At 41.4% G+C, this 26,143-nt stretch overlaps 1 protein-coding gene across 1 annotated transcript in view; it reads left to right on the top strand.

Moving 5' to 3' along the window:
• Positions 1-26,143, top strand: part of UNC5C (unc-5 netrin receptor C) — a 644,470-nt gene that overhangs the window by 438,427 nt on the left and 179,900 nt on the right. The window contains exon 4 of the mRNA XM_030190711.1: positions 1,467-1,570. Coding sequence (XP_030046571.1) covers positions 1,467-1,570 — 104 coding nt within the window. The remainder of the gene's footprint in view (positions 1-1,466; positions 1,571-26,143) is intronic.

Genomic DNA, 26,143 nt, shown 5'->3' with positions numbered 1-26,143 from the left:
TCTGTCCATTTTTGTTGAACATGATCTCTAGTGACTTACAGTAAGAATTGTTCTTTGTCCAACAAATATTATCAGGGAAGAATGACCTTTGAGGTTCATAGTGGACATATTGGGAAATAAGCACTCAGTTACTAAAGGCTCAGAAGCATGCAGGGCCACCGAGAGACTGGGCCAGGCCCAGGGCAAGGCCGCCCCCGAGGCCTCACCGCCACCCCCCTCCCCTGAGGTCCTCCATCCACCACTGGGCTGGGCCCCTCTGAATTAAAATCATAGGGCTTCACCTTGTCCTCGCTCCGTGTGAAAGAAGCACAGTAGCGGCAGTCTGCAGATCGCCTCCCTTCGGGCCTTTCCTCCCTGTGCCCCGCCCTCAGACTGCCACTGCTGTGCTTCTTTCACACGGAGCGAGGTCGAGGTGAGGTGCTATGATTTTAATTCAGGGGGGCCCGGCCCGGTAGTGGACGGAAGGGGTGGGTGGAGGGGACTGCAGCACCGAGCCCTCCTTGGAGGCCCGGGCCCGGGGAACGTTGTCCCCCCTGCCCCCCCTCTCAGCAGCCCTGGAAGCATGCAGTTGGTTACTGGTGTACTGAGTTGGTGGTATATTTATTTTCATATCATACCCTTTTCCCCATAGTTTTAAAACTTAAATTTTCTGCCACAGCATTAAAGATAGTCTCTAGAAGGCACAGTAGGACCTAGTTTAGTCTTAGAAAAAAAATAAAATCAAAAAGAGAAAGAGAAGCAAGCATTATTAACTAGTTTCCATAGTGTGCAACCCTTTTCCTCAAAGTTTTAAACTGAAACATTCTCTAGAGGTAGAAATTCAACAGTCAAGAGAATGAAAAAGAATAGCAAGGCTTAAACTGTCCTAAAAGAAAGTTATTTCTGTTCTTGCCTGCTGGAGAGGTAGCTCTGCTACAGACCTGATATAGGTGTTAATTAAGGTGTGAGGAAGTAGAATATTTGCAAAAGTTACTAAGGGCAACCTGATTACTGGGCTAGTTTCAAAGGGTTTGTTTGAAACAGTCACCTTAGAATCCAAACTATATAGAGAGGAAAGGTCCTATTTAACTTTATTTTTGAGAAGTGCTCAGTTTATTTATAAGTTGCTTATACAGAACATTATCAAAAGCCTTGCTGAAATCTAAGTACACCATATCTTCCCTGATCCTATTCTCTGGTCACCCGGTCATAGAAGTTGATCAGATTCTTCTAACCGACCTCCTGTAAAATCGTGCTACCTCAGATCCTGTAATTCCTTGGATTATAGATACTGTGCTATCCTCTGTTTTAACAGTGTTTCCATTCATTTACTGAACCCCACATGAAAAGACTCATTGATGCACATGGGTACTGAGCTCTAAAATTTCTTACATCAACTCTGAATGGGGTCACACCAAAGAATAACTGTTTTAAAAAGTGCAATTTTTTAATAACCTCCTCTCTTTTGTCTATTGCTCTGTTTCCAGATCTACGGAAGACTTTTGAACAAGAGCCGCTGGGAAAGGAAGTATCATTGGAGCAGGAAGTTTTGTTACAATGCCGTCCACCTGAAGGGATTCCAGGAGCTGAGGTGAGTGGCAGCAGCTTTCTCAAATATCCATTGGCGCTTAGTTATCCGAACAGAGGCCTAATCTGTGGCTAATGGTGCAGTGAATTAGGGTTTGGCATGATGGATGTGTAGTAATGGAGTCCTAACTGCTGAGCTGCTGGTAGAGTAGATTGATTGAGAACTGATTAATGACTTTTGAGTCAATTAGAATGCACCATTGCACAGAGCTACAGGCAGCTTAGTTCAGTCTTATTTATTAATATTTTTTTCTTCCCTTTCTACAAATTGGAACACAGAATCCTATCTGGTGTTCAAAGCAGACATACATTATGAGATTTAGAAATGTTTGTTTGAAACAGCCATTGTAGCTTGTGACTTTTATCCATGCACCAGAGAAAACTGATGCAGAACTCCCAAAGACCATAAAACAAGCTGCCTTCTGATATTAGACATCTATTACTTGTGATGAAAAGCGTATGCAAGGGCTTTCTACTGTCTGATTGGTAGGAAACATGCATGATAAATACCACAGTTCCAAGCTCACCCTGTCCCTCCCCATCTCTTTTTTGTTTTCTTTAGAAGGAACCCCTGAATTTTAGGTTAGAAAGGAATGGTTAGTGTGTCACCTCAGTTAGTCTCATTAAGAAAGTACACTTGTACAGTGTTTTAGTGAACTGTAGAAAAGTGCTCACAACGTCTCAGTTATTTGCAGAGAAGACAGGTTTCTACTTTCTACTCCTCTTTTTCCTTGTGAATATTGTCTAAAACATGGAGGAAAATGTTTTCCTGGTGACAAACGAAATGTTCATTTGTGCTGTGCTACTCAGAGGTCTTATCTTTTGCTGATTCCATAGTGCAGGGTTGGGCAATCTCAAAATGGCAGCTACGACCTATAGAGGCAGTCTTGCAAGACTGCTTCTGGAGGTTGCAGCAGCCAATTGGATAGGGGAGACAGTATGAGAACCTACAGAGGGGTCCAGGAGGGGGCTGAAACTTATGAATAGGGACAGAGAAAATACTTGCATATAATAAATGTAAGCCACTTTGGTTGTACCACAGAAAGGCAGTATTTTCTTTAAACCTGTTTGGAGACAGAGTGGACCAGGCTGGGCTAGGGCTGTAGCACTGATTTGGGGCACTAGCGGCCAGTTTCAGGTTTGGCTTTGGTTTCAGTGCCGAATTTCAGCCCCAGATTCAGTTTTAGCCAAAACTGAAAAACAAATCCTATATACATAAATGCATGAAACCTTGCATCTACCTTGCTCTTCTCAATATTGTGCAGTTTTGCACAAACAAGACTGATGAGACATTAAATACCTGGTAGTAGAGTCTTCACATCCACTTCAGTTGTGGAACAGATTGGTTTCACCTGCACAAATTTCTCACTGCTGAGATGTGTAAAGTAACTTTATTATGATAGTGGTCGCAACAGGTGTTGCTTGAGGTCATGGTTATGTTGTGAAGCTCGTTTAACATGGAAGAAAGTATGGCAAACTTATGGAACATGGAATATAGGGGTGTTGAATTTTGTCCTTAATTGCAATATTATAAGATGCAGTACACTAGAAGGTTGTGTATGGGTCGCCTCAGAATTCTAAAAATTCTGTAGATGACAGGAAGGAAATCTGTGTGTTTTATACTGCACCCCCAGTTCCCTACTGGTTCCAATTGTGTCTGTGAGGCTGAAAATCTGTAAATAGTTTTGAGCGTCATTTAGGCTCAAATGGTTCTTTCGGATTTCATTTTTATGCCTTTCCACTTTGCTGGTATCATGTTTCTCTGCTCCCTTTTAAAGTTGGTAATATTTTATTTTTAGATAAGAGGCACAGTATATTTTATTTATTTATGCTAAAATGGACAAATGACAGAATTAGAGTAAATGGTTCCCATACTGTCAGGAAGAGTTTCACTCGAATCGGACCCTGAAGCAGATGTGACTTGACCACTGTAGCAACTGTATATTTGCTTGGTCATCAGTATGCTCTGTGCTGCTGTCAAAATTTCAATTTGTATGAATTGAGATTCCCTTTTTATCCACTGCGAAAATTTACTGAATATAAGGGACAGTGCAAAGAGAAGTGCAGTATATAGGTGAGTCGGCGCTGGTAGTCCAACCCTAAATTAGCCAGCTGGCTTCACCATAGCAGGACAGGAGGAACCATTCCTGATTTTAACTTATTGTCTGCATGGAATTGTAGCTCTTCTTTCAATATGGAAATCATGGTCGTGGCAGGAGACATAGATCTGATTGTCAAGCCTAAAACTTTGGCCCCTGCAGTTGGCCCAACAGGGGGCACTTCCCATTTTCCTATCTTTGCAGTTTTCATGTCTTCCTACTCCTGCATACACATTGCCTGATGGGACAAAACCAATCCAAAATATGTTATTACCGCCAGAGTGAGAAGAGACATAAGGTTTGACTGTAAAGAAAAGGACTGTGCCTCAGATTGACCTTAGGGCAAATTTTCTTAGGATCTAGGAGACAGACTTGAGATGACTGAGTTTATTTATTTATACATTGTTCTGTTCTCTCACTGGAGTGATTGGCATGCAGTTTAAACCAGAGTATAGAACATTATTATGAGTAGACTCGGAACTGTATTAAAGAAGATTTTGGTTCAACTCTTGAACCAAAATCTTCTTTAATGCAGTAATCAAACAAGGAAAAATAAATTCAGATGTACTGGATAAGAGTTTTTGTCTTGCAAACTGGGAGTCTGTTTTCTACCATCTCGCTCTCTCTCTCTCTCTCAAGCAAAAGAGACTGGGAGATTGCAGCAACATACTGAATAGCAATACTGTTTATACTTTTACACTCGTAAAATCTTGACAGGGTCACAGTTGCTTGAAGGAGGTCATACAGCAAAATACAGCATAGGCAGTTTCAGTTCACAGAGGAGACATGCTGCAGACTAACTCTTACAGATCCGATGGAGAGAGAAGGAGGAGCAACTTGCCCATCAAGCTTAGAGAACAATGCAAACCAATAGAAAGAGTCCCATAAGACTCAGAGAACAGAACATGTACTCTGAAAGAGCCTATCACAGGGAACTACAGGATTGCAGGGATTTGTAGCTCAAGGGCACAACTCATATGTATAATGTGGTCAATGTGTGATATACAGCAAGCTATTTATTACAGTAGCAAGAAAGTAGTGAATAAGAGACTATTGTTGTCCTCCATTGCCCACACATCTGCAGCATTATCTGACAGTAGAGAAAAGCTTTAGGCTGTGTTTGCTGTGGGAGTAGGGGAGAGGCTAAAGCTGCAGCCATCCACCTAGCCCCAGAAGCTGCAGCCTTAGCCTCTCTCTGTTGCCCATCAGCAACTGCACTTTTAAAACTCTTCCCATTGTTAGTTCACCCATTTCCAGCAGCCACAGCTTAAAGCTTCTCTGCATCGCATACCCAACCACTCTGGCAGCTGCATTGGCATCTTATCCCCACCCCCAGCAGTGGCCTCTCTGAATTTCTTCTCTCAAGCAGTAGCCTCTCTCAAACTCTCCTCTCCTTTCAAGTAGCCTCTCAGAATTCTTCCCCTCCCCCACCCCTTGGAGTAGCCTCCCTCAATTACCCCCCCCCCCCCCAAAAAAAAAAACAGACTTTAAAAATTTTAATTGATCCTACCAACAGTGCTGCTGGAGTATCTTCTTATTTACAAGACTCAAATGTGCCTCCTTTGCAGGATGGAAACCCCCAAACGTTTTCTTTCTTAATCTCTCTCTCTCTTTGTCCCCCAGCAAGGTCCCCTCTATTTTCCATCTTCATCCCTGCTCCTGGCACACACATGTCTCCATAGCTCTCCCTGCCTCTCCCAGCACCCCCCCCCCCCCCCGAGCTCTTTTCTATCCCCTTCCTCTGGCATACACCCCATAGCTCTCTCTCAACCCCCTCCTCCAGCACACACTCATATATATCTCTCTCAACCCTCCTCCTCCAGGACACAGCCTCATAGCTCTCAATCACCAACCCAAACTGTCCCCACAGCATATACCCCCATAGCTCTCTGATGACTATCACCCCATATACCTTCCTGTGGCTTATACTTCCCTTAGGTGTCTCCCAATGACCACCCCCATAACTAAACCCCTCTGTACATCTCTCCAGTTTTCTCTCTCCTCCACCTGTACATATTTATTTATTGGGATTTATTAACCGCCTTTATGAAGATATTCACCCAAGGCAGTGTACAGCAGGTACAGTTTAACATAAAATTTACAATTTTGTTAACAGCATAACAATAGTAAAATAACCAAGAATAAACAAAATACAATAAATGAGATAAACTTGAAAAAAGTAGGTTGAAATCTAATATGTCTCAGCTCATAGACACCCAGCTCCCTATCTTTCCCTCACTCTCCCCTTCTCCCCATAGCACATAGATACTCATCTCTCTCTCTTTCCCTACTCCTGCAGCACAGAGAGACCAAAGTTTCTCTCCTCCCTTTCACTCCTTCCCCCTCCCCACCCTGTTGCACACAGACACCCAGCTCTTGCTTCATCTTTCCTTCCTCCCCCCCTTGCAGCCCCAGTCTGGTGAAGATCACAAGGTGAAGGGGAAGGGAGAATAGCTAAGCATTGGGCCATATCCTCCTCCTCTGCCACTTTGGCGCTACATGTAACATTTGAACCACATAGTTCAAATATTACATTGAACACCAAGTGACAGAAGAAGAGGCTGTGGCCTGATACAGTGCCACCACTCTTCCTTTCCCTTCCATTTATGATCAGCAGCAGGCCTGGGACTAGGGTGTGTGTGTGTGTGTGTGTGTGTGTGTGTGTGTGTGTGTGTGTGTGTGTGTGTGTGTGTGTGTGTGTGTGTGTGTGTGTGTACGCGCATATATCAGAGGTGCCATGGTGAGAGGGGGAGGCAGAGTGAGGAGTACAGCCTGCCGCTGATGGTCCCTATTTTCTGCAACACCAGCTGAGTTGTCCATTGCTATGTGTTCTGCTGACAAAACCTAGGCACCAGGTCCCAATTTTTTAGTCACCATGGAGACCTGGTGCCTGCGGTTTGTCAAGCCCTGCCTTAGGGAAATGGACAGAGAGAAATTATTTATATTCTGTCACTGTCACTTGTGACCTTGAGCAAGTCATCTCCCATGCTTCGTGCACATATTTAGGATTCTGTTTTCTAAAGTGCATTAACCAGTTAACACATACTAAATAACACAAGCCCTATTATTCTCAGTGGTACCTATTTATTAAATATAAGCTTAACTTGAATTAACATGCATTAGCTGGTTAAGGCACATTAGATTAGGTGTGCCATCTGACAGAATGTTAGGAATTATTCGGAAAGGATTGGAGAATACAACAGGTAAATACATCCTAATAAATAAATAAACAGAGAATATAATGCTTCAGTATCTGTCTATGGGTCAACCACATCATGAGTATTGTGTGAATTTCTGGTTGCTGCATCTCAAAAAAGATATAGTGGAATTAGAAAAGGTACAGAGAAGGGCAATTAAAATGATAAAGGATATGGAACAATAACTCCATAATGAAAGGATAAAGAGTTTAAAACTTTTTCCTTTTTTTTACTCATTGTATAACTGAGCTCTTTAATGCATAGCCAGTGTATCTGGTAAAAGCAATTAGCATAGCAGTGTTTTAAAAAAGGTTTGGATAAGTTCCTTAAGTCCATATACTATTATTAAGATAGAACTGGGGAACACCACTGCTTATCGCTGGGAATAAGTAGCATGGAGTCTTGATACTTTTTTGAAATCCTGCCAGATAGTTGTGACTTGGATTGGCTACATTTGAAAACAGGATACTGGGCTAGATGGACATTTGGTTGACAAAGTATGACAATCATTATGTTCTTATATAGTAAAGAGAGCCTTTATTCTAAGTCCCTCAGGGGTAAGGTACATTATACCTGTACTTAATTTCTTGTAAATTACCCTGGTTTAGGGTTTTACATAAATGCCAAAATAATGTCTTTTCTATTTCCACTATATCTTTTCTGAGATGGGGCTGGTAGAATTACATATAATAATTAAGTCGCACACACCATAGAGCTATACAGAGGAAAAATGGTATTCTTACATTTGTTCTCCATTCCTTTCAGAATAATCCTTTATATTCTATTTGCATTTTTTGTCAGTCACAACACACTGGGTTGAAAATTTCAATGTATTGTCTGCAATAACTTCAAAGATCTTTTTCTTTTATAATGACTTCTAACTGAGAACTAAACAGTTTGTACCTGTATTTGGGATTAATTTTCTCTATGCATATCACATTTCATTTTTCTACATTAAATTTCATCTGCCATTAAGATGCCTAGTGTCCTAGTCTTATAAGATCCTTCTGCAAATCCTCACAATCCCCTGCATTTTTAATGACTTTGAATAAATTTGATCACCTCACTTGTTGCTTTTTTTTTTTTTAGATCACTTATGAATATGTCCAAATCATAGTTACTCCTAGGGTCCACCTTAGGAGTCAGCACTCAAGAAAAAAAATTCTAGGTGTCATTGTAGACAATACACTTAAATCCTCTGCCTAGTGTGCGTCGGCAGCCAAAAAAGCAAAAAGAATGCTAAGGCTTATTAGGAAAGGGATGGTAAATAAAAGCAAAAATATTATAATGCTTCTGTATTGCTCCATGGTGCGACTTCACCTTGAGTATATTGCATTCAGTTCTGGTCACTGTATCTCAAAAAGATATAACAGAATTAGAAAAGGTTCAAAGAAGAGCAACCAAAATGATAAAGGGGATGGAACTCCTTTCAAATGATAAAAGGCTAAAGAGGTTACGGCTTGGAAAAGAGATAGATGAGGGAAGATATGATTTAGGTCTACAAAATCCTGAGTGGTTGACATGACAGTGGTGTAGAACAAGTAGAAGTGAATCGATTTTTTACTCTTTCAAAAAGTACAAAGCCTAAGAGTCACTCAATGAAGTTACATGAAAATACTTTTAAAACAAATAGGAAGAAATATTTTTTCACTCAATGAATAGTTAATCACTGGAACTTGTTGCCGGAGGATGTGGTAACAGTGATTAGTGTATCTGAGTTTAAAAACGTTTTGGACAAGTTCCTGGAGGAAAAGTCCATAGACTGCCATTGAGATAGACATGGGGGAATCCACTGCTTGCCCTGGGATTGGTAATATGGAATGTTGAAGTTATTTGGGTTTTTGCCAGTTACTTGTGACCTGGATTGGCTACTAATGGAAGCAGGATACTGGGCTAGATGGACCATTGATCTGACCCTCTATGGCTATTCTTTTGTTCTTATGTCAAACAGCACAAGTGTCAGTACAGATCCTTGGGGCAGTTCTCAATTTTTCCATTTGGAAATCTGACCATTTAGTCCTGCTCTGTGTGTCCCCTTTTAATTTCATGAAGTATCTTTCATGAGGTACTTTGTCCAAATACACACACACATCAGCCAACTCACCTGTAGACACACATTTATTTATACCTTCAAACTTTCTAATAAATTGATAAGGCAAGACTTCTTTTTGCTAAACTCATACTGGTTCATTATGATCAGTAATATAGGTTTTGTTTTGGTTTGTTTTTAGAATAGCTTAAATCATTTCCGCAGGATCAGTGTCAGACTTACCAAATTATAGTTTTCTAAATCACCCCCAGATCCCTTTGTAAACATTACATTGGCCTCCACCTGCCAGTCCTCAAGTATGATAGCCATTTTATATGATGAGTTACTAGTAACAGTTATCAGTTTCATGTTTGAGTTGTTTGAGTGAATACTATCTGGTCCTGTTGATATAATACTCTTTAGTTTGTCACTTTGCTCTACTGCATATTCTGGATTTAAAGTGATTTACTTTAGTTGCTTTGAGTCTTCACCACCAAAGAATGGTTCCATTGTGAGTCTAACCCCTCAGTAATAACCAAGGAAAAAAATAATTTATTCTATTATCTTGTCCTTCCTTAGCATCTCTCTTGCACATGCCATAATAGTGCTGGTCAGAATGAGCAGGAAAGATGGGAAAGAGCAGACCTGAGACAGTTCACATTCCCTTTCCTGTAATACGTTCAAAACACAGCTGTATTGCTGCATCTTTTTCTTATATGGCATTGTAAATCCTGGAAATTCTTCTGGAAACCAGGAATTTGGGTTCAATAAATGAAGATTATGCATCAGTCAAGAAAATTTTTACTCAAGACAGTGTCTTTAAATGGGTTAGTTTTGCACAAACTCCTGTAAATTCTACATAGTGCGACTAGAGTTACACTTACAACTCAATTGGTTAACAAGTCAATCAGCACCGTTAATTGGATGTTAACAAGCAATTATCAGCACTAATAGACACTAATTAGAATTTACAAGCACTACTCACTGAGGGGTACTTTAACCAAGCTGTGGGAAAAAGGCCCTGCGCTGGCGGCGGGACTGGTTATTCCATGCACCAGGGCCCTTTTTACTGCAGTGGGTAAAAAGACCCAGGCACACATGGCCATGCGGTAAGAGAACTCTTACCGCATGGCCATACAACGGGGAGCCCTTACCGCCACCCATTGAGGTGGCGATAAGGGCTCGCGTGCTAACCCGGCAGTAACCTTTACCACCAGGTTATCGCCGTGCAGCCATTTCCAGGGATTTTCTTTTTCCCAAGGAAATGGCACACGCTTAGGGTGGGACTACCGCTGGTGGCCAAGTTGGGCCGTCGATAGTCCAGAAAGAGCGAGCAGTAAGCCTGCGTTGGGCTTACTGCCACTCTGTAAAAGGGTCCCTAAATGTATTCTATAAAGTAGTCCAAGTAAATTCTACCTTGCTGATCTCGAGTGGGTGTGGCCATGGGAGGAGCATAGGATTGCTAAAATTTGCACACAGTGTTATAGAATAACGTGTTATGCACAAAAGTTAGGCCTGGGTATTTACACCAGCTTTTCATTGGGGTAAATGGCTGTGCCTAGTCGCGTGGACAGTTCTACATGTATTCTATAAACCATGCCTAGGTGCATTTTCCATCCACGCCGATTTTTATGGCACCAAATATAGAATCAGGCCCACCATGTCAGGAATGAACTTCAGCAGAATATATTAGGTATGATATCAATCTCTTGGATTTACTGGTAGTGCTAACCTTAATACTTGGTTTCAGAATAATGTATCAGAGGGCAATCAAAGTCTGCATTAAATTTTTAAAGCAGAGTTTTTTCTTCTGTGTTAATTTTTTTACTTGACCTCGGTTATAATAAAGTAATAAGATGCATACTATAAAACAATAAAAATACTAAACTTGTGGAGGGCAATTCTATATAAGTTGCACCTGCATTTAGGTGTGTGTTTGTGTGATGAGTGTGAATGAAGAACAGGTGCTACTTACACACGCACTTGCCCAAAATGCTAGTTTATAAGCTCACAAGTAATTGGCCTAGTGCATCTGAAAAGTGGGCATTCAAGTGGGAGGATCATGAGTGGGCCTGGGAGTGTCACCCATCAATGCTAGCGTCTACTATCAGATATGTGTATTGATTGACAGATCCAGGCGCTCTAGCCTACGCCTGCCATGGACTTGGCACTTTCCTGGTGCACAAATGTGAGTTTGTGCTAGTGTTCTGTAGTGACATCAAGCGCCGTAATGCCATTATCGAATTGTCACTCCCAATGCTGTATTGGGGCACTGAAAAGGAGTCAATTTACCGAATTGCTTCCAAATTTTTTAAAAAGGTGTTAAAATGGAAGTCAAGTTAATTTTACTTACATTTTAACTGCGGTGATTAAAGGTGAAAGATAGTTTAATTAACACATCTAACCATTGAATTGGAGGCTCCTTGGTCTATCCCCAAAACCCCAGAGGCATGGAGATTCTACCCATTGAAACCTAAGCCAGGGAAATTTTGAATTAGGATCCCCAAAACCATGAAAATCTGGCCCCTCCCTGGTACTGCAGTGGTATAAAGATGTACCATGACCCCAGAGATCCTCAAATATACTTTCACAATTACACTACCATTCACTACCCCCCCCCCATTGCCATTCTAAAATAGTCCCTACCCTCCAGTCCCCAACAACCACCTACCTACGCAAATAATTCATCCCCACCTATATACCAGTACCATTTATGGTAGGTAGGTGGAAATTGATAAAATGGTTTGGTTGATGGGGTAGGTTGGTGAGAGGTTAATTAGATGGATCATGGATGTGGTGGGTAATAGGGATGGATTAATGGGTGGGTGGGACTCGGTAGGTGAGAGGGTACAAAGAATGTTGGTTGAGATGATGGCAGATAGGTGAGGGGATAGTTGGATATATTGGCAGGTGTATAAGGGGTTAGTTGAGAGGGTGGGTATAGGGTGGACCAGTGGGTGGGGGTTCGGTCAAAATTAGGTCCAAAGTACTTTACAGAAGGAAAAGTAACAATATAAGGAAAGAATACAAAAAGCAATAAATTAAGCAAAAGGTAAAACCAATGCAAATATTTTTTTGAAAAAAAAAACATTAAAATGTTTTCTAAATATAACCCCCTATGATAGAGGGATTTCTAAAAGTGCATAGATGTCCCGGGGGGGGGGGGGGGGGAGATCCCTGTCATAGGGTTTGAGGAAGAAATTGGGAGTCCTGCCCAAGGAAGGGGCTGGCAGAGAAGTTGCAGAGATAAAGTGGACCCTGTGGCAAGTGTCAGCAGGGGTGGCATTTGGAAAATTAATAAGAGGGATTGTAATAGGGACCACAAGGTCTTTGGTTGCCTGTACCTCCCACTAGGACCCTTGGGAGCAGAGAGGGATCCTGGAGGGATTCAGGATGAGAAAATGGAGTGATTACTGCCCCTATAAGTGGCAAATGGAAAGAGTTTGGAGCTTTAGGTGGGTAAGGGGAATCCAGCCCGGACGTAGGAGTCAGAGCAAGAGAACCTTGTTCAAGGCCAGGGTGCAGCCCTGCAAGGTGCATCACTGAAAGAAGGATAGCCTAAAGGATCTGTGCCTGAAGGAGTGGGATTGATATCAGGAGTAACCAGATCAGCTTTGGATTATCACTGGAACAACAGGATGGGTATATAGAAAAAGGAAGAGGTGTACATATGTAAATAACAGGAGACTGGAGGCACTGCTGTAAATCTTCACAGAAACTGAGACAGGGGATTTGCCTCAGTGTTAGTACGACTAGATTTCTCAGCAGCTTTCGACACTGTGGATCACAATATCATGCTAGCATGACTGGCATAACAAGGTGTCAATGGAACAGTACTTGATTGGTCTAGATCCTATCTATCAGACAGGCAACAGTCCATACTGTTTGGCAGCACTTTATCGCCACCATGGGCACTGACCTGTGGAGTACCAGAAGGATCAATTCTGTCACCTACTCTGTTCAATATCTATCTCAAGCCACTAGCCAAGCTGATTCGGTCAATAGACACTTGCCTGAACCCAAGTAAAGCTGAACTTCTCTGGGTCTCTAACACAAGTGGGGGGACACCTGACATCAAAATATCTTTTGGGAAGTAAGAACTCCCCCTCAAATCACAAGTCAGGAACCTTGGAATGCAGCTAGATTCCTTACTCTGATCCGCCAAATCAAAGCAACCTTTAAGAGCTACTTCTACCATCTGCAAAACTTTGCTGCCTCTCTCCTTACACTGAGAAGGGCAGAAGGCAAATCTTGTCTCAGTTGTGCAAGACTGGATTCCTGTAATGCACTCTACACTGGTCAAACTACAAAGGTTCAATATCAGCTCCAATTGATTCAGAATGCTGCAGCAAGACTAATAGATAGTTGTAAACAACGTGACCACATCACACCATTTTTACAAAACCTTTACTAGCTACTAGTAAAATACAGGGCTAAATTTAAAATTCTATGTCTGATCTTCAAGGCCCTTAAGGAAACGGCCTGACTATTTGAAGAACAGGATCATCCTCTACACAGCTCCAAGGAAACTAAGGTCCTCCCAAGGAGTATCCCTAACCACACCCTCTCCAAAGGACATTACATGATGTGATACCTGCAAGCGAGCCTTCTCTGGATTAGCCCCCAAACTCTGGAATGCACTCCCTGAATACAGGACTATCTCTACTTCAGAAAGCAGGTTAAAGCTTGGCTTTTCAACCAGGCCTTTAATGGAAGAAGTAACTAGCTTGCTAGTCTCTCACATACAAGGAGTGGCACCGGCTGCACATACTGTAGCAGGACATGTTTATCCACTCTTTCCCTAGCTGAGATAATATTTAAGCACCTTTCTGACTTCATGTGCAATTTTTTTTAAATTAGTCCCTTTATTTTCTAACTCTTCCTCTATTTATATGTTCTGTCTTTGCTTATACTGTACACTGTCTATTAAAGTGTTCTATTATGTTGACATTGTAAGTAGTATAATATGCCATACTGTTTATTGATTATTTGAATATCTTTACTTCTGTAATTGTCTATTGCACCATATTCTTATGAGTGTCTCTAGTGTTAGCACATGCTAAAAACATTAGTGCACCTACAGCACAACTTAGTAAATAGGGCCTATAGTCTAACTACTAGAGTGGTTATTTTAGAAGGTCTATTCTTGTTTTGGACATCTGAAAATTGGCATTTAGATGTCAGTATTGTATGGACATCCAAATTCCAATTTTATAAAGGCAGGATATGGACATCTAACATGGAAATGCATCGAGATGGCAAATGGAGCTTGGTCTGGGTGTTTTTTAGGTGGGACTAGGGAGGACCCAAAATATGGATGTCCGACTCCGATCACAGAAGGGGAAGGGATGTCCAAATCTAAAAAGATGGGCATTGTTATTTAGACCTGGTATGTTTCACATCCAGGTTACAGAAAGGTTCTCTGACTGAGCAGTTGCCCAGTGGAGAGATTAAGGCATGACACTTTCTTAATCCCTCAGTGGTTCCTGTCTCCCTCTCCCCTGAATGTGAAACAGGCAAGGGATACCAGACTCTATGACAGCTTTAGGTATTATGGATGTTCTTAACAAAGCAGCATGTAGATCTGAGGGGTTACCTAATGGTTAGTGCAGTGGAATGAACCAAGGGACCCAGGTTCAAATCCCAATTCAGTTCTTTTTTTTTCTTTATTGTGAGCCCTCTGGGGACAGAAAAATATGTATTGTACCTGAATATAAAAGACACTTGAAAGCTTGAAGGCTTTTGAAGTGGTGTACAATCAGGTACAGTAGATATTTTTTGTGTTCCTGGAGGGCTCACAATTACAAAAAAAAAAAAAAACAAAACCATTGTGTATATATAATAAAAAGAGCTAAAGTGGGATTTGAACATTGGTTCCCTGATTTGCAACCCACTGCATTATGCAACCCCTCTGCTCTGTATGGATGTCTGTGTGGCTATTTTATCAGGTGGACATTCATACGTTGCCACATAGACACCCATGTCCCTTGTTTTCCCTGTTCATAATTTGAATGTTTCAGTTTGTAAAATGGATATTTATGCTCGACATTTCCAGTACATGGACATCCATGTTACAGTTTTTTAGAACAGGCTGTATATCCTGTTCTAAAATACATGTGAGATGGACATCCATTTGTGGCATTCTGACTTGGCTGGCCCTATTCTGAGTTGGATGTCCTTTCTAAAATGCCGCTCTAGGGGCCCTATTTACTAAGCCACGCTGTAGGTGCACTAACCTTTTAGCGCACGCTAAAAATTAGCGTGTACTAACACTAAAGACACCCAAAGGAATATATGGGTGTCTCTAGCATTAGCGTGCCAATGACACGGTTTAGTAAACAGGGCCTTGGGTGTCACATGTAAGCAATGATTAGAACTCTTTCTATCTCTTTCCCAAGAGGTCATGTGCACTTCCTGCACAGAATCCCAAGACCTAGACAGGAAGCAAAAGCCCTTTCCTTGGAATCCACAGTACTGTCACTGAGCCCCACCTTAGAAGGAGGAAGCTAGTGGTTAGAGCACTAGACTGTCAACCAAAGAAGCCCAGTTCAAATCCCGTTGTTACTTCTTATGATCTTGAGCAAGTCACTTAAGCCTCTATTGCCTCAGGTACATTGTGAGCCCTCCTGGGGCAAGGAAATACCTGAGTATAATGCACCGTAAGCTACTATTGAAAAAGTGTGAGCTAAAGCCAATAAATTATATTATTAGAGTCATATCTATCCAATTAGAAAAATCAGTCAACACAGGTGATATGCTTACCTACAGACATATTCCAGAAAACAGGTAGCCATCTCAGTATGAAAAGATGCTCTGTGAGCTAGAAATAATGATATTTTTTAATGGCCTAATGCATACTGGTTCACTTTGTCAAACAGCAAAGATTCATGACTAGAAGCTAATTGGCTATGAATTGCATTTTGCACTATGGCTCAGGGCAGACACCAATTAACTCTTGGCAGACTGAAAATTCATGTGCCGAGCTGATGTTCAAAAGAACTAGTTTTAATTTTTTTCTCTCGCTCTGAAGTCTTGTGAAAGATCAAAGTCCAGATTGGAGAGCAGTCTAATAGAGCTCCTTTGTGGGGTCTTTTTGGTGCTATTAAAAGAGAGACCAGAACAGTAATAAAATGAAAACCTGAATGTGACACTTTATTACTATCATTTGTTGAAGCTGGTAAGATACATTTTTAAAAGAATGAATAGATGAAAGGTAACTTGGTGGGATGAAGGATTACATGATTACTTTAATTTAGAGATGAATGTGCTCTTTGTTTAAGACGTTATCTATTTGCCTGAGGAATTCTTCTGATATGAAATTATATAGCCAGTGATGAAGGGAACTGAAAAACCAAACTGCAAATGTTCCTATATTATATACATCATGTATCAGGGTAAGCGATAGGTAAGTCTCGGGAAATTGCTGTAGTACTTCTCAAACATTATTAGTGCTTTCTTTGATGATAGGGTTGTCAAGTCATAAAAATGTTTTTTACTGAAGGTCTTCCAGATTTTTACTGACAACCTATTTCCTGAGTACACATTTTAGCACTACCATATTATACACAACTGAACTTACTATGCCAAGATTCACCTCTTTATGCAAAGAGGCCTAGTCCTCAACTGTTGAGTACCACAGCTTCACAGAGCCTGAGCCGTTAAAAGAGAAAGACTCCATCCTTCATGTAACCTCCTTTTTCCTGCTGGCTGTTCTGTTCTTCATACAACCAACCATCCTTCAGGCTTTTGCCTTCTCCTTATCCATTCTTTCTTCTATCTCAAAATCATCAGCTATAGTAACAACTAGATTTCACCCTTCTTTCAGGGGAAGAGGGCAATAAAAATACTAAAATAAATCATTCTTAGAGGCCTGTTTTGAAGTATATTCCTCTTCATCTTACTGAATGGGATGGGATCTAAATTGATATATCTCTGCTGGGTTTTTAATCTACACAGGAGGCCCAACATGTTTTTGACACACGCCAAGGCCCCTTTATATCACAGCGGGTAAAAGGTAAGTCTTTCTTTTTTTTAAAGAAATGGCTGTGCGGCAAATGAAACACTTGGCCATTTTGGGGGGAGCCCTTATCACCACCCGTTGCCAGATATGATGGCACACTGGGGGTGGGAAGTACCGCTGGGCTGCTGTGGTAGCCCGGCGGTACTTCCTTTTTAGCGAGCGGTAAGCCCACATTGGGCTTACTGCCGCTTTATAAAGGAGACCCTAAGTGACTGCATACACTCTTAAAAGTACAAGCATAGAAAGTACAATGCAGTCTGCTGCAGCATTCCCAGGGGGTGCAGTTTGGGCAGAGTGTGAGCACATGTATTTTATAAAATATATGCACAGAGCACATAGATACGTTTATACCTTCTACTGAGTTGTGAATTTGGTCAGACACATAGGCACCTATGAGGCCTTTATAAAATAGCCTTATAATAGGCATCTGTTTCAACCTGTCACATAAGCAGTGATTTTTTTGTGCCAGTACAGCGTATTGGCGCCTTTTTTCCCAGGGCCGGCTCACCTGCCCGCCCTTAGATTCCCAACAGTCCTCCTTTCCTTCCTGCCATCGCCCTGCGTTTAAATCTTTTATTTTACCTCAAATCGCAGCGGCGGTAGTGAAAGCAGCAGGCTCGCCTCCAGCCTTCCCTTCCCTCTCAGTGTCCCGCTCTTGCGGAAAGAGGAAATACATCAGAAGAAGGCTGGTATAAGGGGTGTGGCTACTGTGGGTGTGGCTACTATAGGGATTTCCGTGTCCCATCCATAATGAGTACCAGCACCTTTTTTCCTACAAAAAAAGCACTGCATTTAAGTGTCCTGTTAAATCACTCCCCTTTCCTATACTTTTATCAAAAATGACTCTATTCTAATGTTTCAAAATTCACTCAAACCCAGATGATGAAAGCAAAGAGAAGGAGAGAAGAAAAAGTAGGGTTAGATTAGCAACTGTACTAGATGGCACTAGTAGCAAGTGACACTGAAACTTGTCTGAAACCAAAACTGAAAATGAGCTTGACTGCCGCTTCCTCCTCCCCCCCCCCCCCCCCCCCGGAACAATAGTAGCCCCTTCCCAAACAGCAGCTGAAAGTGAGCACGACTGCCTCTAATCTGGGCTCTCTCCTTCCCTCCCTCACCTGAATGGGAGTAGCCCTCTCCTGGACCCCCAAATCTCTTCTACCCTCCACAGTCAGGTGCTCCCCCCTCCTCCCCAGATGGGAGCTGCACCTCTCTCTCTCTCTCCATCTCCCTCCGATGGGAGCTGTCCCCTCCTTCCCTCCACCTCCTCAATAAGACAGCCCCCCAAATGCTCCCACTTAATCATAGCTCTCCCTCCCCCCCCCCCCCCCCATGTCTACCTTACAATCCCTGGTGGTCTAGTGAATACAGTCGGGACAGGAACGATCCCCAGTCATTCCTGCCCATCCAGCTCTGCTCTCAAAATTACTGCCATAATTTTTAGCAGCAGACCCTCTTGTGAGGTGGCCAGGGGTCCTACAGTGAATAGGAAGCACTTTGGGGGGGACACTCCCATCTAGGGGAACGGAGGGCAGCTCCCATCCAGGCAGGTGGAGGGAGGTTGGGGAGTATTGAGGAAAAGTACTACACTTTGGTTTCCACTGGAAATATAAGTAAGGTTGCCCCTCCCTCGACCCATCCCAAGTCCCTTGCTACACCTACTGGTTCTCACATCCCTTTCTGGCATTACCCTCCCCATGCCCTCCTCTCATTCACGCCCATTAGGCACGGATTATAGAATAGCACTAAGCATGTTTATTTCCACACCAGTTTTTTTCGGTGCCATATATAAAATCTAGTCCTTTGTGTGCATAAATTAATTTTATTTAGGTTCTGACCTAGATTCTGTGAATGTAGTCTCACTGGTTTGTACCACTCTTTTGCAGCTTGGAAGTAAATGGAGATGAGGATTAAATATTAGAAAGGAATATTTAAGTATTATTTATTTACATTTTGTCATCACTATTGAAATGTTAGCTCACAGGGAATTATAAAACCAATAACATAAAACAAGGAAGTACTTTGTTTTTTGTGTACAGTAAACCCATGCTTGAGAACTGAAGCATGACAGCTTTTGGCAGAACCTAGCAACAAAAACCCATCTCACCATACCAGTGGTACACAATTCTCAAGGACATTTCTTCACTGGTTTTTCAGTGTACCACTTCTAAGGGCCCTATGCAGGGCTGGATTTAAGATACTGGTGCTCATAGACAGTGCCAGAGAACAGTGGGATGGAGAGGTTTCTCCTCTAGCAGTCATAGAACAGGGTCCAGAAGCAAGCAGAATCAAGATCCTGTTCAGGCCAGAGATTTGGGGCCCTAGGCAGTTGTCTATGTCTAAATCCAGGCCTGGCCCTCCACAGTTTGAGTTCTGGGGAACGTTGCACTGATCCTTGCCTTGCAATAATTAGTAATTTATTCCTCTGATGATTTCAGTTCTCAATGAGACATCAGCAACATATTGCTGGCCAAACTGTGTTCAGAATTATGCAGTCTTTTCAGATCAGCATACTGCAACTAGGTCACAGGTCATATGGCTTACTGAGACGTAAGATAATATGCCATAAGCCACTCAATCAAATTTTCTGTTAAAACATGTGATTTTGCGGCAGCTTTAATACAGAGACAATTATTTCTCTAATTATAATTGAGGCATTTCCCACATGGGCTTAATTGGAGTGCACCAGACACTCGGGTATACTTGAGTGTAAATATCGTCATTACATTTACCCACATTTGTCTCTGTGATCTCAAAACAGAATAAAATTGTGAGAGAACTAATGGGGGAAGGGATGTGTTTTTATGCTAAGATGAAACAAGCATTGCCCTGAGTTTATTTACCGTAGCTTGTACTGACAGGCCAAAATACCAGTGGCAGCTGGTGAGTTCACCAAATAAGCAGCATCAGGTGGCTTCTGCATCTAATTGATTATTAATAGGACTGACTGTTTGCTCTGCTTCATGAGAAGCAGCTTATGTTTTCTTATGGTTATCAGTCCCTAATTACTATAGAATGCATTTCCATGTAGGTGAGAGCACCACCAAGGTAGCATTTGGTATTCCAAAGAAATATCAGGGCAGGAGGCTTTGTCAAGGAGAAGGTTTGGAAACAATACTGATAGCTACATAGCAGTGGCGTAGGAAGGCGGGAGGGGCGGTCAGCTCCGGGTGCACGCCGCTAGGGGTGTTGGCTCTGCTGGTTCCCCGCTCCCTCTGCCCCGGAACAGGTTACTTCATGTTCCGGGGCAGAGAGAGCAGGGAACCGGCGGAGCCGACGCAGCTCCCAGCGACGTACACTTGAGGCGGACCGGCCCTCCCGCCCGCTCCCTTTCCTACACGCGCGACTGGTAAGAATGCACTCCGGGGGGTGTGCACCAAGGTGGGGGGGTGCGCCGTGCTGCACCCGGGTGGGATGCACAGCGGCGAACCGCCCCGGGTGGCAGCCGCCCTCGCTACTGCACTGCTACATAGAAACAGAGAAAATGAAGGCAGATAAAGCCTATATGGCCTTTCTAGTCTACCCATCCATGCCATCTATCCCTTCCTCTCTCTTTGAGATTCTGTGTACTTGTCCCAAGCTTTCTTGAATTCAGATTTTTGTCTCTACCACATCCACTTGGGAGACCGTTCCACAAATTCACCACCCTTTCTGTGAAAACGTATTTTCCCAGGTTACTCCTGAGGCTGTCTCCTTTCACTTCCATTTTATGCCCCCCTCATTCCAGAGCTTCCTTTCAATTGAAACATCTCTATCCTATCTCCCCTGTCTCACCTAGTTTTCAGGAAACTTGCTCTGTCAGTTGTGGTACTGCTTCTAGGGATGCACATTCGTCAGCGTGCATTCAGTTCATTTGGACACCTGAAAAATGTTAATGCACACATCAAATGTACACACATAATAACCTTACAAATTATAATTGATTTAAACCCAAGTAAAAAAAATGTGAAAAGAACAAAATACATTGAAAAATCAGGGGATAAAAGAGAAAAAAATTGTTTGCCTATGTGCCTCCCTAATGACCTCTGACCTGTAATGTGCCTGTTGCGCTTTCCCAACTGCTGATGAATTCATGACTCTTTATCTATATGATATACCACCTTTCTGTGGTATAACCAAAGTGGTTTACATTTATGCAAGGACTTTCTATCTCTAGTAGGCTCACAATCAGAAATGTAAAAGGGGTCAAGCAAGAGTCTCACACAACTCAAGCATATTGAAAGGCAAATATCCACTGGTCATCTGCCTCTATTTGACATTACAAGGTGAAGAAAGATGGGTGAAAAGTTATGCACCTGAGAGAAGCTGTTTCACCTCAGGCTAGCAAAACTTAAAAGTACTGTACTGCACTGCACTTGGACTATAACATTTCTGTTCAGGCTAGAATGAAGACTGGACTGAAGTTTTTCAAATCTTGAGTGTTTTTAGTTTTTGTGTGCCTTTGATGATAGAACAAATCCAAGTACTATAGAAGGAAACTGTGGGATTAAAATGAAATATGGTAAATCACTAAACTAGTTTCGTTCTCCTTATTCTTCAAGACAGTGTGGGTTTTCATACTTTTTAAAGGATCAATAAGAGATTGTCTTTATGTGATCTTTTGTTATGACACAGGTCAGTTTTTGACATCTCAAGGCCTATGAGATATCTAAAGCAAGACCATATCAAACTATAGTTGCATCTTTTGCAGTTTGTCCACTGGTGCCCTCTCGCCCTGCCCACTTTGGCTTCACCAATGAGAGGCGTTGGTAGTCTGGTGGCAATTTTTGCCCCCCCCCCCCCCTTATTTCCACTCTGTGCATGTGCACTGAATGCACAGCCCTTGTTACGGCACTGCCTAAAGCTTCTGTTCTACAGTCTCTCTTTTTTTACATCTATCTGTGAAAGTAGAGATATGAAACATGAAATAAAGGATCAGAATTTAAAACGTGAAAGAATCATGAAAACAAAGGACAAAATACATGATTGGTTTTCGATTCTGTTACTTTAAGCTCCTTCAAATTTGCATATTTTAAGTTTGTTTCTTTTCTTTCATAACACTAAAATATAGGGGCCTTTTTACTAAGCAGCGGTAAGCCCACCACCCTATAAGACCTACTAGTCAAAAAACTGAACTTGGACAAGCCTGGTTTAAATAAACCTCCAGGATGTCATCTAATCGGGTACTGATGCAAGCATTGTCCATACTAGGCACCTCTTTGAGCTCTCGTGAACGTACCCCTCTTCTACCTTTATCCTGTATAAGAGGAGCATCACAGGAAGTTGCCTCTGCTCTTGCTGTGACTGTGCATACTGATAATCATGTTCTTTCTTATACAAAAATTCCCTCTTCAATTCCAATAATCGAGGTTGGTCAGAAGTCTCAGCCATCGGGAGACAAACAGGATATTACCTTAAAAGATCTTTGGGATTTAAATTGTCGGATGGAGGGCTTGCTTACAACCACTATGTCCCAGAGTGCTACTTTTTCTCAAGACGTTGTGGATAAACTAATTAATGTGAAGTCAAATATTCAAAACTTCAGATAGATGTTGTACAACTGAAGAAACTTAGGTTACTGCATTACAGGCTTCTTCTTGTTCAGATCTTAAAGATTCCTTAAACTTACATCTTAAATTGGAGATGATGGAGAATGCCAGTAAAAGCAGAAACCTTTATTTTTTTAATTGTCCTTGTATTTATTTATTAGCACCTGAGATCTCTTGAAGAAGTACTTCAAGGAGAACCTTGGGCTTTCCACAGCTGATCGATTCAAATTGTGAATTGTTATTACTTACCAGAAAAGAAAAAGGTTTCTGATGTACAGCAAGAGGCTGATCAATTACTTTCCACAGAGGTTGATCTTACTGCTTTTTTAGAAGGTTCACAAGAGACTATTAAAACTAGATCTGCTTTACTGGCAACTTTGGCCAGGAAAAATAATAAATTGCTGGTCTTAAAATTGTTTTTTTTCAAAAGAAAGATTTAGTTTTCTGTGGTGCTAAGATTAGTGTATTTCCAGATGTAGCCAGAGCCACTCAACTTAAATGAAACACTTTTTTGTCCCTTAAGACTAGGGTGTTGGCTATTGGTGCATCTTTTTTCTTAAAATACCCTTGTAAATGTCTTTTAACTTTTCAAGGTACAGAATATGTATTTTTTACTCATTACAATTAGAGCAATTTCTCATGAAGGTGGTTCTCTAGGTTAATTGGAGTATCTTATAGTAGTATACATTGAGGGGCATTTTCGAAAGAAACATCTAAATCAGAATTTGGACATTTTACAAAGACGTCCAAATTCCGAACAGGAAAGAAGGTCATTTTTGAAAAAGATGGACGTCTATCTTTTGTGTTCGAAAATACTATGGACATTCTGTGATTTGGATGTCCTTTTTTTTGGTCCATTTTCGAACAAAAGACCAATTGCAACACATCCAAAACAGAGGAGGAGTGGCTTAATGGTTAGTGCTGTGGGCTTTGATCCTGATAACATGGGTCTGCTGCTCCTTGTGACTTTGGGCAAGTCAAATGCACAAGTGGCATTTTTGGATATGACATGTAAGTCTGAATTTGGACGTTTTTTGTAAAACGTCCAAAATCAGAACAGGAAAGGTCATTTTCTACAAAAAAAAGTCTGTCTTTTCCTTTTGAAAATGCTATTTGGAAAAATGTTTTCTGATGTGGATGTTTTATTTTTTGGTCCATTTTCAAACAAATACATCCAAATGCAAAACATACAAAATACACAAGAAAATCCACAATAAAGTGAAACCATTCACATGTTCTAAGTGTAGTAAAAACTTTGGTTGTAATGTAAATCTCAAAGTGCATCAGAAAGTCCACACAGGAGAGAAACCATTTGCATGTATAGAGTCCAGTAAAAGCTTTGGTCAGAATGGTAAATCTCACAATGCACCAGAGAATACACATAGGACTCAAACCATTTACATGTCCTGAGTGTGGTAAAAGCTTTGTGTGGTAAGAAAGCCTCACATGGCATCAGAGAATCCACACAGGGATGAAACCATTTACATGCACTGAGAAGGTAAAAGCTTCAGTTGCATTGAGACAAGTAATTACTGTAAGTAATGTACACTCTTGCTATGAAGTATGGAAAAATAGCACTCTGGCATTTAGATATATGTTTTGAGACCTCCTTTTCATCTATAGATCTGAATTCAAAGCCCAAATCTAATGATAAACAATAGACACAAAGCTTAGATGTTATTATAAAAATAGAAAGCTTGGCATCAGGTAGAATAGTGGAAAAGTGTCATCCCAGGAAAGCAATAGGGCCTCCTTGGGGGCACTGCAGTGGACTTTATAAAATGCTCCCAGGTACACACCTCACCATTGCTCCCTTACCTTGTCTGCTGAGCCCCCTAAAACCCACCCAAAACCCACTACCCCAACTGTACACCACTACCATAGCCCTTACAGGTGAGGGGAGCACAAATATGTGGGTACAGTAGGTTGCTGGTGGGTTTTGGAGGACTCACAGTTTTCTCCACAAATGTAACAATTAGGGGGAGGTAGAAGCCTGGGTCCACCTGTCTGCAGTGCACTGCACCACTACTAGACTACTCCAGGGACCTGCATGCTATTCTAATTGACCTGACTATAACATCTGAGGCTGGCAAGTAATATTTTTAATCACATGTTTTGGGGGTGGGAGGGGGATAGTAACCATTGGGGGAGTAAGAGGAGGTGATCCCCGAGTCCCTCCAGTGATCATCTGGTCATTTGGGGCACCTCTTGTATGGAGTAGAGGAGTAGCCTACTGGTTAGTGCAGCAGAGTTTGATCCTGGGGGAGTGGGTTCAATTTCCACTGCAGCTATTCACTATAAAAATAGGTCTAGCTCAAAAGTTTTTGTTTTGTTCCATTATTGCTGAAAGACGTCCATGTCTTAGGAACACCCAAGTCCCGCCTTGAACACGCCTCTGGCAAGCCCCCTTGAGATTTGGACATCCTTCTGACGGTCTTCAGAGAAAGACGTCCAAAAGAGGTTGCCATAATACTGATTTGGACGTTTCTCTGAGATAAATGATCAAATGCTGACTTATGTCACTTTTTGGACATCTATCTCTTTTGAAAATGAGCCAGATTATGTTTAGTAGTCAGATTAACTGACTTTTTTTTCTTTTTATTTGTGATTATTAAATTATAACGTTTCCCCTAGATGTGGGCTAGTTGGATTTGGAATTGTATTTTATATTATTGAGTTTTCTTTGTAATTCCAATTTGCATGTTCCTGCTGTGGATATGTATAGATTCAAAATTGAAATACAAAAAAAATCTTTAATTGTCTTTAAGAAATATGCCCTGGTTATTTTAACCTAACCTGTAACAGTATAGAAACTCTTCAGAATTTGGTTACTTTGATTCCCTATAGGCAGTAACCTCCTGAGAAACCATCTGTTGTTGACTAATTCCACAATGACCAAGAGGATGAGCCTTGCTGTGACATTACAGAGGGAGAGTGGTGTTTAAGTGCGTTGGTGTCCTTTGGTGGTGGTGGCACCCCGACAGCTGAAGGGTCACTGCACAGTACAACAGGCCTCCATTTGTAACATAACATAACATCTGGTCTTATATCCCGCTTAGACCTTGCAGTTCAAAGCGAGTTACAGTAAGATCAAGAGCCAGAACAATCCTCTGGGAGGACAGTTAAAAAAGAGTGATCATTATAATTAAAATTATAGTTAAAAATCTTTTCATAGTACAAATTTCTGAAAGAGCAGTCTTAATATTCTTCCTAAATGACAGATCAGAATGAGATAACTGAAATGTCTCAGCAATGACTGGCAGCTTGAAATACCAATGTAGTTTCTTTTTTTTTTTAATTGAACTTTATGTACTATTATATATAACAAGAATGCATAAATACACTATCTCATTATAGACATATTTAAAGGAACGCTAGCCTCAATGGGCAACCAGTGAAGCTTAACATAAAATAAAGAGATTCTGTCGTATTTAGTTAAAACAAAAATCAGGCATCTGTAGTTGTTTGAGTTGACCCATAGTACAGCCCAAATAACCAAGATTACAGAGAGTAAAATTGCCTGTACCAGGAGTTTGAATTGATCTTTCTCAAAGTAGTTTTGGATGCAACAAAGTTTCATCAGGAAAAAAATGATTTCTTTACTAGGGAGGAGATTTGGGCTTCTATAGAAACTGAACAGTCAACTAAGACACCCAAGATCTTTATCAGTGTGGACATCTTGTGTTGTACTTGATTACTACAAA

This window comes from Microcaecilia unicolor, chromosome 2 (assembly GCF_901765095.1).
Source record: "Microcaecilia unicolor chromosome 2, aMicUni1.1, whole genome shotgun sequence".
Taxonomy (NCBI): Eukaryota; Metazoa; Chordata; class Amphibia; order Gymnophiona; family Siphonopidae; genus Microcaecilia; species Microcaecilia unicolor.
This window is presented reverse-complemented; position numbering and strand designations above follow the sequence as displayed.